Here is a 15,686-nt window from a genome sequence, read left to right as displayed (position 1 = left end):
TTGATATAGCACCCATATTTTCAGTGATCTCTTCAGGAAGGTGAGTATCAAGGAGGGCCATGTCAAAATAACTAAATGTTCTTGAATTGCGAGCTAGAATTAAGTGGGAGGCCAGAATGCATTTGTCTATGGATTGTGAACAACTCTGGTTTGGTTGTTTCAGTTTTTAATATTTTCTGTTTTCAATTGAAAATTTCTCTATGTCTGGTCTGGTCATTGTTGTTGGTTTTGCTTGTTTGCTTGCTTACTCTATGATTTCAATTGACTCTCTTGTTTTATATGATGCTCTCTATAAAAAATCATGATAGATCTATCTATAGAGACAGTAACTAGAAGGGGTAGAGGGGGTTAATGAGGAGCTAACAACAAGTATGGAACAAAATGTTCTGAAATTTATTTTGGGAATGATTGTACAAATCTTAAAATGATTGAACCATTAAATTGTTTGATATATGAAAGAAACTGCTCTAAATGATCACTGAATACCTACTAATAAAGAACCCAGACAAGTTTTTAAAAAGAAAATAAATGACATATTGCATTGGCTAAATCTGTGACACAGGCATATTTAAAAGCTAAAGATCAAAGATAAAACTTTAAAGACTAAGGTGCATCTGACCCAAGCCAGGGCATTCTCAGTTGCTTGGATATATGTGAAACCTGGACAATGAATAAGAAAAAAATGAAAAAGAATGGATTCATTTGGATTATGGTGTTGCTGAAAATATTGAAAGAGCCATGAGCTATCAGAAGCACAAACAAATTTGTCTTGGAAGAAGTATAGCTAGAATGTTCCTTGGAGGAGAGGATGGCAAGACTTCCTCTTAAGTAGAGTAAGACTGAATGTGTCACGCACTCACAAAGACATATTTGGCTCAAGTTTTAAAATACAACATTAATCAAAGCATGTTTTACAAAATCATTTTATGAGATGTGTCAGTCTGGGTAGACTAGAGAAACAAATTCATAGAGACACTCATATGTGTACAAGAAAGAGCTTTATATTTAAAAAGAAAAAGAAAAGAAAGAGCTTTATATACAAGAGCAGTTGATTGAAAAAAGAGCCCAGCCTAGCCCAGATAAAGTCCAGAAGTCCAATATTAGTCCATATGTCCAATACCAATATATAAAGTCCTCTTCAGACTCACGAAGCACATGAAATGACATCAAATGAAGGAAGATCATAGGCCAGTGGATGGGAAGTCCTGTGGATCCAGTGTAGGCATCTCAGCACTGGCAGGAGTCTCCACGTGGTTCCTTCAGCTCAGGGTACTAGCATATTTCCATGTGTCTTGGTAGCTGCTGTATCTCCCAGGGTGTGAGTAGAGAGAGAGAATGTCTTCCAACTCCAAGGAGGAAATACTGGAATTCCCAGAATCCTCAGGGGAAAGACATGCCCACACAGAGGCCTTATTGGCTATGACCCGATTAACAGACTAGACTCTACTCCTTCACTCTTAATCCTCTCAAGTTCCAAATTGACACCAAATTATGTAACTACTACATGAGACAATAATAGTCTGTGCAATAAGAAAAAGATTCAAAATACATTATTCTAATGAATGTTTTATTTTTATTACATTAAGCAAGTTTCTTTACTGAGGCTCTTTTCAGCATCTTTACTATATGCATATGCTCTGTAAAGCACAAAGAAGCCAAGACAGTATTCAACATTTTTCTTCAACATTTTTAAAATATTTGTTTTATTAATATTTTTATTCAGTGTCAGAAAGTGCTAGTGCTTTATTGAATTGATCTTTTCATAAAATCATGAAATATTTTATTGGCAAATAATAAAATAAATTAAGTTAAATGTACAATGCATTTAATGTGAGATGTAAATAAAAGTTCAAATCTATAAGACAATGAAGGCAAGAAAAAGGAAAATGTATACAGATATGTAACTAAATAATTGGAAAATATGAAAACGATGTGGTTGATATAAAAATGTATCAGCCAACAATTATGTACCAACATGGTATGGTGCAGGACTAGGCAGTGCTTTATTCCACTGGGCATGGATTGCCAAGAATCAGACCACAGGGCTAAAGCTCAGAAAGCAGAAAGGAGGAGGAATAAAGGAAGCAAGAAAAGGATAAACACAGGGGGGATTGAAATGTGCGGTTCTATTGTGGGAACTGTAACCAATGTGTGTATGAATTGACACATGGAAAATCAATTTTCTCTATAAACTTTCACCCAAATCACAATTTAAGAAAAAGAAAACTAACAGGCTCTTACCTGAATTTAATTGAACTATATCTGCTTGGCAAACTTTCTACTCTTCATGACTTTTCTGACTTCCAAATTTTGTGGTGAATACTTATTACTTTAATAATCAGAGAAGAAATGTATTTTTAAATTGCCGAGGCAATGCTGACACACAATGTATTGTAAGGGATAAATAAATTTATTTCTATATAATAATTTGTCACTGCCTGGACTAAGGAATTATCAATGAGTATCAACTTCCTTCTCTGTTAAACTACAAGGTAATTTATTAAAGAACTTAGGCTCTGCATTCAGAGAAACATGAGTTCAGATACTGACACTCTCTTGAATTGTATGACCTTGAGCTAATTGGTTAATTTATCTAAACTTCAATGATTTCACCAATAAAGTACAAATAATAGTAACATCTAAGTTATTAGATTATTATCGGATTATTAAATTAAAAGAGATTACTCATAAAAAATACTCAGAGCCTAGAAAATAATAAACTTTAAATATTAACTATTAATATGTATATGGTAAAGGTCAATTGCAAACCATCCGGGGACCAGGTAATCAGTTAAAAAACAGTAAACAAAATCAATGTACCTGTAATAAGAGAAAGAACGCCAAAAGAGAGTGGAATTTCTGGTTCAGGGGAGAGAAAGCAGTATGAGATGCTCAAAATGAACAGAACTCATCAAAGAATATGTATGTCCTTGGGGCAATGTCCATCCACCTGAGTGACTCAGTGACTCTTTCCCCAAGGACATTTGGGGAAGCTGGCTCTGGTCCAAGATAGTTTCACTGGGACAAATGAAGAATTCAAACTTTCATTCTTACCACTGATGGGAAAATATAAATCCACATCTTTTCCTGTCTTGGAAAAAAAACATCCCAAATGTACTTACTGTGAAAGCACCAGGGACAGAACTGAGATTTAGGGGAAATGAAGAGCTAGAGAGAGAATTCTCTGTCATCCTTACTACCTAGTCCCAACCAGCGCTAGAATTAGCTCCTACCTCCAAGATCAGATGCCCGTATTTCACAAAGATGAAACCTGGAAAAGTAGGTGTTATATTTTGAGTTTCAAACTGTGAGTTTAAGAAAGTACCTTTCTATCTGACAGTTTCTACTTGGAAAGGACACTATCCATTTTAATGCTTGCCCATTTAAAAGTCAGACGAAAACTTGGAAGATAAAGGATTAGATTGTGTCCATGAAATCCTTTTTACTATTGCCATGATTTTCCTATTGTTATAATAAGTTGCAGAATTCCACTTAAAATGTACTAAAAAGTCAAAACCAAAAACTTTAACTAATGCCATTCCCTTTTGTGTTGCGATTTCTTTTAGAAAAGAAAACTAGGATGCACTATGGCTCTTTCCAAACAAGAGGAGTAACAACACGATTCCCCTCCAGAAGCTGATGGTTATTAATCATAATGTTGCAGTCCATTTTTATATTTCACTTCTGATTACAACCCTGACTTATTAAATGGTACTGATCATCCAAAATGTTAAATACAACCTACAGAATGCCTCTTGGGAAATTTCCTTTTCCCCTCAACAATGGAACAGAGGCTGGCTTTGTTGATTTTTCATCGGAGCAACAACTGAAGAAGGGATAACATCATACAGGGTAAGTGGCACATGGCACAAAGAGGAGGCTGCCTGTAGCCTTAAAAATAGTAAAAACCACAAACACTTCTTGAGGAAGGTAGAAGACCTAGAAGGAAAAGTACTTTTAAGACAATATTTTAAATGATTATTTTTTTCAGATGATAAAAGCAGTATATTATTCCTAGAAACATTTAGAAATATAAATTCATTGCCATCTAGTCAATTCTGACTCCTAGTGACCCTATATGCAAAATATGTAAATAACCCATAACCCAGCCATGCAATACTAACTACAATTAACTTTCAGTTTTGTTTCTTTCCAGGATTCTGTTCCCTATTCCACTATATGGGTTTTATTATTTTTTTCTTCAGAAATGTCTATACAGATGGCAAAATAATAATAACAATAATATAAAACATAAGGGTTCTTGGGGGGTAGGGTAAGGAAAGGAGAGGATAAGGAGTTCAAGAAGAAAGAAGATGTTTTGAAACTGATGGTGGTAGCAATTGTAAAATTATGCTTGATCTAACTGAATTATGGATTGTTATCATCTCTGTAAGAGCTCCCAATGAAATGATTATTTTTTTAAAATATCAATAAGGAACTATATAAATCCTAGCTATGTAAGAACTCTGGTGGTGTAGTTACAAGGTGGCCTGCTAACCACAAGGTCAGCGGTTTGAAACCACCAGCTTGATCTGCGGAAAAGATAAGACTTCCTATCCCTGTAAAGAATGAGTCTCAGAAACCCACAGGGTCAGTTCAACCCTGTCCTATAGGCTTCATAGGAGTTGGAATCAACTGGATGGCAGTGAATTGAGTTTTCTATGTAAAGAACTTCATAAAGAATATATATACATGTGTTTATCAGTGAATTCTCATTATCTTGTTAGAAGTTTAGAATTGTATTCCCATCCTATACTTTCTGAATGAGAATCTGCATTTTAACATGGTTCCTAAGTGATTCTTTGTGCTGTCATCTTATTGCTAATTTTTCCACCACTGATATATATTTAATGGTTTTAAAAGTTTTAAAGGCTCTATGTATTTCTAACTTACCTGCCAAAAATAAAATGTTTTGCATATTTATATTTCCTCCAACACTTTTTATAAGTATCATTTTATTGCATCTTCAACATGATTTTTCATCTTTGCTATTTGAAATGAAAAGGGGAAATTTCAGCTTTTATATTTAAGTGAACAATAATAATATATAAAATAAATATTTTTATATAGATATAACTTCCAAATATTCACCTAAATTATATATTTACTCCAAAACTTACCCTTAACTTTGTTGAAAACAATATTTCCAATTGCTAAGATATTTTACTTTACAGGTATAAAAATGTATTGTAAAATACACCTTACATTGAAAACTATATGAGAATAATAGTTATAGTTGTTCAGTAATTTTTTGTTGAATTCTGCAGAACTAAAAAGAAAAATTTTAAACCAGAACTGAGCAGAGATAATAGAATTTTAATGAAACAAAGGTAAAAGTCCAGAAATTGCTTTCATTTTTTTCTCAGGAACCATCTATTTAATAATTTATGCAGGGATGTTGTCCAGAACTACAATGTTATTTTCATCACCCTAATTCTTTAAAATATTTGTATCTTTAGCTTAGCTTTCTACCTATAATTCTTTATAACATGTTATAACCTAGAAAGAAGTTTTGTTTTTTTTAAAATCAATTTATTGGGGCTTACCTAGAAAGAAGTTAAGTGACATGACAAAGTATTATATTTGATCTACCTAATGTCTCAAAAAAGACAAATTATGCACCCATAGAAGGAAAACTTATCAAATTTATGGACAGTAAAAGAGGAAAAGATAGCTAATATTTTGAAAGTCAATCCCTAAGCCAAAATAGTCTTTATAAATCACTTGGTGAAAAGATCTTTTGAAACACATGAAAATCAGTATCTTCCCATACTTCAAAAACTCAACTGCAACAGCATCAGAGAGGGACAAAATGGTTTTGAAGACACTCTTGTGAGCAAACTCTAAGGATTTTGGTAAAACACAAGCTCAATAAGTCATAGGTGCAAAACTGAGGCCCAAACAAAGCTAATGTTCACTTTAGTCTGCTGTCCTTTCTAAAGAAAGGACCTTTGTAAGACCACTTTGCTCTCTTTCAACCAAGCAGTGTCAGGAGCTTCGTGTCCTGGTAGAGCATCACTTTCAGAAAAACATAACCAATAAAAAGTCAACCAGGATGATGAACACCCAGAAATTATGTCACAGTTATTCAAAGAAAGCAAAGTGCTTAGTCTGAATAGAAAAGATTCAAGGAGATCACGAATGCTTTCCTAAAATATATTCAAGGACTGCTATATAAAGTTTTCTGATCATCAGAGTAATTTAGTAGAAAAAACGCAAAACTTGCCCACTGATGTTATCTAGTATTGTGTGAGACTGTGCTAATTAAAACCTTTTGTCATTATTGAAGCATTAAGAATGACAATGCATTGACGTGATAGAAATATGGGATGATATGTGATATGTATTAAATCCCAACTAATAAAAAGAATGACAGTGCATGTTCAGAATCCTAACAGAATGTGTACAGAATGAAAAATTGTACATTCAAAAGACAGTGTTTACTCATTTCTCTAAGGTAAAAGTAATACTAAAATAAAAAACAAAATATGAAAATGATTCAGGAAGGTGAAGGACAACAAAGTTGACCAAGACTTTTGGGAAAAAAAAGCTAGTCCAAAGGGAGTACCCTAGATTTTCTTGGGATGAGTCCTTAGTCATTGAGCATTCCAACAGAAGCCAGAGCATCTCCTAGCAAGACCACAGAAAGGAGGGTCCTTCCTGCCATGGAAGGATAGGTTAGAGAACCAATAAAATATCTTTTGGCTCCAAAAGCCATTATGTTCCAATGACAAAGAAAATGTAATTTCCAAGGTCCATGCTAATCCATGATTTTCTGAGGCCAGTATAGGTGAGCAATGCATTATTCCAAGAAGTAAAAGACTGGGCTTGATGATTTCTATTCCCCCCAAAGTAGAAAGGACAAGTAAACAAGAGACAGAATTCAACTATTCTCTTGAGTTCCTAGGACATAGAACATTGAAACAATGTCCTTCATACTATGGAAATAAATGAAGAGTAAGAAGTAAGAAAAGCAGTCGGAGAAAAGAAGACAACATGTCTAATTAACAGTAAAAATATTTTTTAGGTGATAACTGAAAGTCTCCACCAAATAGAATTAGACACACATTATATAATCACATGAACAATTAGAACAACCAGAGAAACAAGTGTCTTCACCCTCCTTACACAGCAGCCTCTATGAAGTTGCTTCCTGCTGTGCTCTTTCCTTCCTTTTTTTCTTTTTCAAGGATGTTCTTTGTATCAGTTATCATGATTTTGTATTAATGCACGGGGTGGGGGGGGTGATTTATCTCCTTTACAGAAGGCTACAGGAGCCCTACTGAATTATATGTTGGGCTGCTAACCACGTCAGCAGTTCAAATCCACCAGCTGCTCCTCAGGAGAAAAAAGAGGCTTTCTGCTCTCTGAAGATTTACAGTCTCAGAACCCCTCAGAAAAGGGCTGTTCTACTGTGTCCTATAAGTGTTGCTAGGAGGTGGAATCAACAAAAAGGCAGTGAGTGTGATGTTTGTTTTTGTTTGTTTTGTTTTGTTTTTCAAAATCAGCCAGAATAAAACAGCTCTACAGATAACTGCCTGTTGTGCCATTCTCGGCCAGGTAAAGCCAGTTAATGAGAGGGCTTGCCTCTTTTTGAATTATTGCTGCAAAAGAATGCCTACGGCAGATCGCATTTTCCATGACAGTTGATGGCGTCCTATGACTGCATCTGAGGATGGACTGAGCACAGTTCTTGAATCTTAACTCAAGTATGTGATATTTTCCTGCTGTTAAACTAGTCTTATCTATAAAAGATAGCCATATGAAGATGAAAAATAAAGGAGAAAAAAAACTATAATTCCACCTGAATGGTGTGGTTTGAGAGATACTTGAAGATCTCATCTCCTCTTCACATGTTGTGATGATATCTTCAGCACAGATGGTAATTTATTGCATTCGCCTGATGCGCTTTTTCCTGGAGGAGGATGGTACCCACTGATATTAGACACATGTACACTAAAGGTCCTCTAATGTAATGAGAAAACAGCCAAAGACAAGAGCTCTTGTCCTGACTTTGTTACTCTTTAGTCTGGGGTCTCAAACATTTAACAAGGTTGAGCCTTCATCTCCTCCTACATAAAATGGAAGTAATAATCTTTACTATGGCTTCCATAAAAATGTATTGATAAAGTTTTTAAAAAGATAATATACCTCAGACATAAGTACTGACTTGTCCTCAACGGATCCCCTTCAAGTTTCTTTGTCCTCCTGCACAGCTCCCTGAAAGTGAAACTAGCTATAAGAGAACTTGATGGAACCCTGGTGGTGTAGTGTTTACATGTTGGCCTGTGATCTGCATGGTTGGCAGTTCAAAACCACCAGCAGCTCCTCGGGAGAAAGACTGTGCTTTCTGCTCCCGTGAACAGTTACAGCCTGGGAAACCCACAGAGAGTCACTATGAGTCAGCATTGACTCAATGGCAGTGAATTAATAGCGATTGAAACAATCACTGTCTCCATCACATTGGCTGACATGGAATTTTCTTGCTATTCACTTGTTACTTCAGGCTCTCTACTTCTACAAAGATTTAAAGTCATGGAAACCCAAAGGATTAGTTCTACTGTGTCCTATAGAGTCCCATGAGTCAGAATTGACAACAGTGAGTTTGCTTTGAGTTTTCACTCCACTAAAACTGCAAAGCTTAAAGCCCAGGCCCCAATCTTAAGAGAAGAGCCAGTTTCCTCCCACCACAACCTGTGTCTTGAAATAGGATTGGGTCTGGGTTTTCATAATCATTTTCATATCACAACGTAACCTTAATCACATCCAGGGAAGAGTTAATTCCTCCATAATCATGCAACTGTAGGGCTCACGGGCCTAGAGTTGAAATGCCCTTCTTGGAATCTGATAACTTCTGTGTGCTGCTGTGGTTATAAGGGGCAAAGGAGACTTGCATGCCTGTGAATGATCCTGGGTTCATGAAGTTCCCGCCAATAAAAACTACTCTAATAGAACCAGTGCATGTGTATCTGGTTGTGTGCCTTGGTGCACATGATAACAAGGAAAAATTTTCAAACCTGGCTAAACGCTTCACTGATTTGGTGAGGGGGTGTATACATCTGTTCAGAAATTTTTCCAGAAAGCTGAGGTTGGTGAAAAAAAAATTAAAGCATCAATGTTCTGTGAAGTAGGATGCAATAACCCATTGAGGGAAACAATGTTGGGGAAATTAAACATAACATCTCCCGTCAAGCCAGAAAAGCTCTCCATAACTCTGAGACCAGAAGAGCTAAGTTAGTCCACTGGACTAACCGCTTCCATGTGTCCTATTTTCATCAACTTCCTTCCCTCTGAATGAGGAAAGCCCATAGTTGCACCTTAGGAGGCAGCTCCTGGACTTTTAAGACTCCAGTCACTACTCATTAAATCAGGATGTAGAACCCTGTCTTTGTGAACTATGTTATGCCAATTGACTTTGATGACCCCTAAGACTATGGAGCTCAACCCAGAGGCCAGTGACTCATTCCCTCAAAGTATTTGGTTATTTTTGAATTTTCAAAACTTTGTCTCATGCATGCTCCAATACATTCATGGATATATTTACAGCAAAAGTCAATATACATATACAAATATCCTCTGCCAAACCTATATATATTCATGGGTATACTTCCACTTTCCCTCTCCCACCTGTTCTCTGCTGCAATCTTTACAGGGCAAAAGAACATGTCCTCAGAAGCTAGAAATCGCTCCCGCACAGTGAATGAGTTTGTCCTCTTGGGTTTCCCTTGTCGCTGGGAAATACAGCTCTTCCTCTTTTCCATCTTCCTTGTGACATACATCCTGACTATTCTCGGAAACATGGCCATCGTGTGTGCAGTGCGCTGGGATCACCGACTCCACACCCCCATGTACATCCTGCTGGCCAACTTCTCCTTCCTGGAGATCTGCTATGTCAACTCTGATGTGCCCAACATGCTGGCCAACTTCCTCTCCAGGAGCAAAACCATCTCCTTTACTCAGTGCCTTCTCCAACTGTACTTCTTCTTCTCACTTGGCACAACAGAGTGCTTATTTCTCTCTATCATGGCCTATGACCGGTTTCTAGCAATATGCCGCCCCCTGCACTACCCAACAATCATGAATCCTAAGTTCTGTAGCAGCCTGGTCATCTTTTGCTGGGTGTATGGTTTCCTCTGGTTTCTGGTTCCAGTGATACTTGTCACTCAGCTACCATTTTGTGGCCCAAATGTGATTGATGACTTTCTATGTGACCTGGGTCCCCTATTGGATCTGGCTTCAGCCTGTGTCCCAATCCCAGGGACTGTTCTCATATGTGGCACCATGAGCTCCCTCCTCATCTTTGCAACCTTTTTCTACATTATTGGCTCATACACCCTAGTGCTCAGGGCTGTGATGCAGGTGCCTTCTGCTGCTGGCCGGAAGAAGGCCTTTTCTACCTGCTCTTCACACCTGGCTGTCGTTTTTCTGTTCTATGGGTCTGTCATGATAACATATGTGAGCCCAGGATCAGGACAAGCAGAAGGCATGCAGAAGTTCACTACTTTGTTCTACTCAGTTTTGACCCCGTTTTTCAATCCCATGATTTACAGCCTCCGGAATAAAGAGATGAAAGATGCCTTAAAGAAAGTGTTAGGATACTCCTAAAAAAGGTTCATGATGCTCATGAGTCAATTCCACATGAGGTCTTCCTATGAATCTCTTGTCAGTAAAACGGCGATCAACTCCAAGTAAATGTGAACTTGTGGAAGGAGGCAGCTGTAAAAAGAGCCAAGCCAGTTATTTTTGAGTTGATTCCAGTCCAAGATGATGCCATGTGCATCTGAATAGAACAGTGCACCAACATTTTTCAAAGACAGTGATCTTTTAGAAACGGATCACCAGTCTAAGGCCTTGCCTCCTTGAACTCACTCAGTCTCATCTGAAAATAGGAAACCAGACCTTTGGTTCAAGGTAATTCTGAGTAGATTTGATTCACCAGCTTTCTAGTGTGCAGTTGCACACAACTATAAAATATGGTCTTTTTGATTCCCTGGACTTCTCTTCACATGTTCTATGATTTCATCTACTTGTAATCAATAAATAGTATATGGGAAATATCAAGATTCTAATAAATAACCTACAATGCCTGATCCCTTAACTCCACTTACCTTTAACTCCCATTCCCTAAAGAGCAATATTATATATTCTTCTCTAATACCTGATGTAGCCTCCTTCAGTCCTGATTCTTAAAAACTGATCATTCTTATCACTGGTGGTGGTGGTGGGGAGAATGTAAGTCTTCTAACAAAGATAATACCCACCCCTCCCACCCTTCTGCATCTTTACGTAGTGTTCATATCCCATCTCTCTTTTTTCAGTGTTAATAGTTCCTCCTAAACTTCTCTACTTTTCTATCTCCTCTAGAAATTTTGTTCATCAGTTATCTACTTTATTCTTCTTACATCACCAACCTTTAATTAGTTATTTCCCTGAGTATTAAGACATACATCACTTTCCTCAATCTTAACAGGATTCTTCTTATTTTTACTCTTAATTTTACCCTTAATTTCCTTTTTGTTACCAACTGTTCAAATGAATTCAATGCACTTTTTGCCTCCACTCTTTTATTATATCCTTCTTCAGTGCCCTGAAAACCCATGTGCAATCTCAACACCCTATGCTTCATTTCCTGCACATTAAAAAAATGCATATTATACAACTTTTGCCACTGGGCAAGGGGTGGAATGGTCTTTAGATCATCAACTGGGCATCCCTTGAGGGGAGAGGAGAGCAAAAGTCAAAACCCCAGGAATCCTTCCCAAATCAATCTGTCATATGATCTATAACAGATTGCCTGAAAGGGTTACATTAACCACATCACAGGTGGCACTTTCTATTGACACCTCTCTCCACCTGAGTAGCACATCTTAGCCAATTGACTCAGAATTAACAGTGGAGCCTCAAAAAGAAAACACACACGTCTACTACCATTGAGTCTACTCCAACTTACAGGGCCTCTACATAGCTTTGGGGGGGGGGCGATGTAAATCTTCACAGGAACAGACACTCTCATCTTCCTCCCCTCAAGTAGCTAAGGCATTTGTCGCCAACCCTGTGGTTAACAGTTCAATCACTGATTAAAGCCCGGCACCAGAGCTCCTTGGTGGAGCTTAGGCACAGCTATTTTTAAAAAACTGCTTGGGAATCCAGCAGTAAGAGTCATAGTATAAACAAGCTTTCCTTTTCAAAATCTACCGGAATAAAAATTTTTAAATATTGATTTAAAGGACATGCTACTTCCTAGTAATAATCTAAGGCACTAACTCCCAATCTATGTGTTTCATAATTCCTTGGCAAATTTTTAAAAAGTTCTGTTAGGTAGATAGAGTAGGGTGGGGGAATGTCCGTTAAGGCATGCCCAGAGGGCCAAGCTAGGGGAACAAAGGAGTGGTGCACTGCACATGCTCAGGGTTCCCGCCAGTAGGCAGGGGTGGGCATGAAGTTGAATTGGCCCATCTAGGCCAGGTGAATTCAATTCAGCCAATGGGGTCGATCAGGGGTCTTCCACCACGCCTCCCCAGTGGAATCCTTGAAAAGGCAGAAGCCCGGGGTCGAAGGAGAGACAGAACTTTGGCGCAGAGAGCTTTGGCAGGACTTTGGGACACTTTTGCATGACACCGAGCAGCTTCCAACCAGGCCGCATGTTCGGGAGGAGCCCCTCAAGTGCCGTGTAAACCTGAAACGTTTTCTAATTCTCATAAAACTTACTTCGATCACGAACCAGGCTTCAGCGTGAATTCTTTCTCGCACGGAGCCAAGAACGGAGGTATATCTAGCTCCAGAGAGATCTAACAGTTCCTCTTTTTTATTAATTTTATTGGGGATTCCTAAAGCTCTTATCACAATCCATATATACATCCATTGTGTCAAGCACCTTTGTACATATGTTGCCATCATCATTTTTGAAATAGTTTCTTTATACTTCAGCCGTTGGTATCAACTCCTCATTTTTCCCCTCCCTCTCCCATCATCTCTCCCTCGTGAACCCTGGATAATTTATAAATTATTTTTTCATGTCTTACACTGACCTCTGACTCCCTTCACCCACTTTTCTGTTGTCTGTCCCCCTGAGAGAGGATTATAATGTAGATCATTGTGATCAGTTCCTCCTTTCTTCCCCCACCTTCCCCTTACCATCCTGGTATCACTACTCTCATTATTGGTCCTGAGTAGTTTATCTGTCTTGGATTCCCTCTATTTCCAGCTCTTACGTATACCCGTGTACATGCTCTGGGCTAGCTGGAATTTTAAGGTAGAATTGGGGTCATGATAATGGGGGGGCCATTAAAGAACTAGAAAAATGTTGTATGTTTCATCAGTGCTATACTGCACCCTAAATGGCTCGTCTCTTCCTTCTGACCCTTCTGTAAGAGGATGTCCAATTGTCTACAGATGGACTTTGGGTCTCCACTCAGCCATCCCCCTCATTCACATGGATATGATTTTTTGTTCTGGATCTTTTATGCCTGATACCTGATACCATAGACACTTCATGATCACATAAAGCCGGTATACTTCTTCCATGTGGACTTTGTTGCTTTCTGAGCTAGATAGCTGTTTGTTTATCTTCAAGCCTTTAAGACCCCAGACACTGTATCTTTTCATGGCCAGCCACCATCAGTTTCCTTCACCACATTTGCTTATGCACCCATTTTTTCTTCAGCGATCATGTCCGGAAGCTGAGCATCCTGGAATGCCAGGTTATTAGAACAAAGTGTTCTTGCATTGAGGGAGCATTTGAGTAGAGGCCCAATGTCCATCTGCTACCTTAACACTTAACATATAAATATATGTACATAGATATATTTCCTTATCGTTATATATAAATATATTTACATGTGTACATGCCTGTATTTAAACCTCTATAAGTGTTCTTTGACTCCTAGATATTTCCTCTATTTTCTTTTACTCTCCTCTTGTCTCACTATCATGTTCAGCCTTCATTCAGGTTTCAGTAATTCCTCTCGGCTACATTGCCCTTGATCAAGGCCCACCAGGCCTTCTATACCCTCCTCGTCATCAATTTTAGATCACTTGTTGTTCCCTTGTCCCTGGGTTGGTTGACACCCCTCTTCCTTTCCACCCACCTCCCCCTCTCCCATGTCCCCCCGGAATTGACCCATTGTTTTCTCCTCAGGATTGTTTATCCCTTCTATCTTATCTAGATAGACACACTGAGACAACAATAAGCACAAAAACAAGACAGAGCAAAACAAAGCAACAAAAGAAAACAGAACACAAAACAACAACAACAAAAAAGCCAATGACCAAAAAAAGAAAAACCTATAAATAGTTCCAGCTCTGTTTGTTGATCTTATTTTCCGGTCGAGTCTGATAGGGTGCCATGCCCTGGATAATAAGAGTCAGATCTTCAACCAATCACCCTACCCCAATGTTTACTACATCCGTACCCTCTTTTATTCCTTTATAGCACTTATGGCTTCTGGAATTATAGATCCTATGTGTTTAACTGTTTATTAAATGTTTTGCTTTTAGAATATAAGCTTCATGAAGGGACTTAGTCTATTCTGTTTTAAGGGAAACTTTTTATGGGGGACAACAATGGAGGGAATTGTGACCAATCTGACCCCACCACACCGAGGCAGAATGCTTAGGGTGTGCAACAGAACAGCAAGGGGAGCAAAGCAATGAAGTCCCCAGGGAATACCAAAAATAGACTTAGCAGTCAGGGCCTGTACATAAATGTTCATGGCAGGTTTATTTATAATAATCAAAGACGAGAAACAACCCAAACACATCCATTAACAAGTGAATTTATATGTCAGGATATCCATATACTTGAATATGAAAATCCCATACTCATACAAGGAATAAACTATGGACCCACATATTTATGATTCTATATAATTATGCTGAGTGAAAGAAGTCAGACAAAAAATGAGTACCGTATATATCATATGATTCCTGTTTTTTTTATTGCCTAAGGTCAGTGAAAGTGAGACTTCATTGAGGGCCCAGGGCCATTGGGCTCAGGAGAACCCCAGCAGGAGGCAGGAGAGTGGGTAGACAAGGGCCCTTATTTGACCTTCTTCTTGGGACGCAGGTTGTTGGTGTGGCCACACTTCTTGCAGCAGTTAACTGCACGGGGGTGAAGACGAGCATAACACTTGCGGCAGATCATCTTGTCACAGTTGTACTTCTGGGCCAGCTGGCGCAGGGAACGCCTCAATGATACCACCATGCAGACGCAGCACCAAGTGCAGGGTGGACTCTTTCTGTGATGTTGTAGTCCGAGAGAGTGCAGCCATCCTCCAGCTGTTTACCAGCAAAAATCAGATGCTGCTGGTCCGGGGGAATGCCCTCCTTGTCTTGGATTTTAGCTTTGACATTCTCGATGGTGTCGCTGGGCTCCACCTCAAGGGTGATGGTCTTGCCTGTCAGGGTCTTCACAAAGATCTGCATTCGCGTTAGCCGCTTGGGCCGCCTTGTTGAAGCTATATGATTCTATTTACGTAAAACTGTAGAAAAGATAGTGAAAGTGAGATCAGTGGTTTCCTAAGAAGGGAAGGAGGGAGAGCTAAAAAAGTAGCACAAGGAATTTTTAAGGCTTGTAACTATGAGCACTAATTTGATGATAGTGATGATAAGTAATAGTGTAAGTCTAAAAGTACTGCTAAAATGTCATAGAAACCTTTATTAAACAAAAATACTAACATGTCAGACTG

General features: G+C 38.4%; 1 protein-coding gene and 1 pseudogene across 1 annotated transcript; one reads left to right on the top strand and one right to left on the bottom strand.

Moving 5' to 3' along the window:
- The first annotated feature begins 9,663 nt into the window (after window positions 1-9,663).
- Window positions 9,664-10,605, top strand: LOC101663154 (olfactory receptor 11H6-like). Its single transcript, XM_004698864.4, has one exon. It carries the CDS (start codon window positions 9,664-9,666, stop codon window positions 10,603-10,605), a length of 942 nt encoding a protein of 313 aa, XP_004698921.4.
- A 4,390-nt stretch (window positions 10,606-14,995) lies between these two features.
- Window positions 14,996-15,423, bottom strand: LOC101649039 (annotated as a pseudogene).
- Window positions 15,424-15,686: the final 263 nt, after the last annotated feature.

This window comes from Echinops telfairi, unplaced genomic scaffold, assembly GCF_000313985.2.
Source record: "Echinops telfairi isolate 266 unplaced genomic scaffold, ASM31398v2 ScPeMD7_18;HRSCAF=68, whole genome shotgun sequence".
Taxonomy (NCBI): Eukaryota; Metazoa; Chordata; class Mammalia; order Afrosoricida; family Tenrecidae; genus Echinops; species Echinops telfairi.
The sequence above is the reverse complement of the archived record's forward strand: the minus strand, read 5'-3'. Positions and strand labels throughout refer to the sequence as shown.

What these genes read in the sequence shown, in the direction of transcription:
- LOC101663154 (XM_004698864.4), top strand. Translation starts at nt 9,664, where the DNA reads ATGTCCTCAGAAGCTAGAAATCGCTCCCGCACAGTGAATGAGTTTGTC.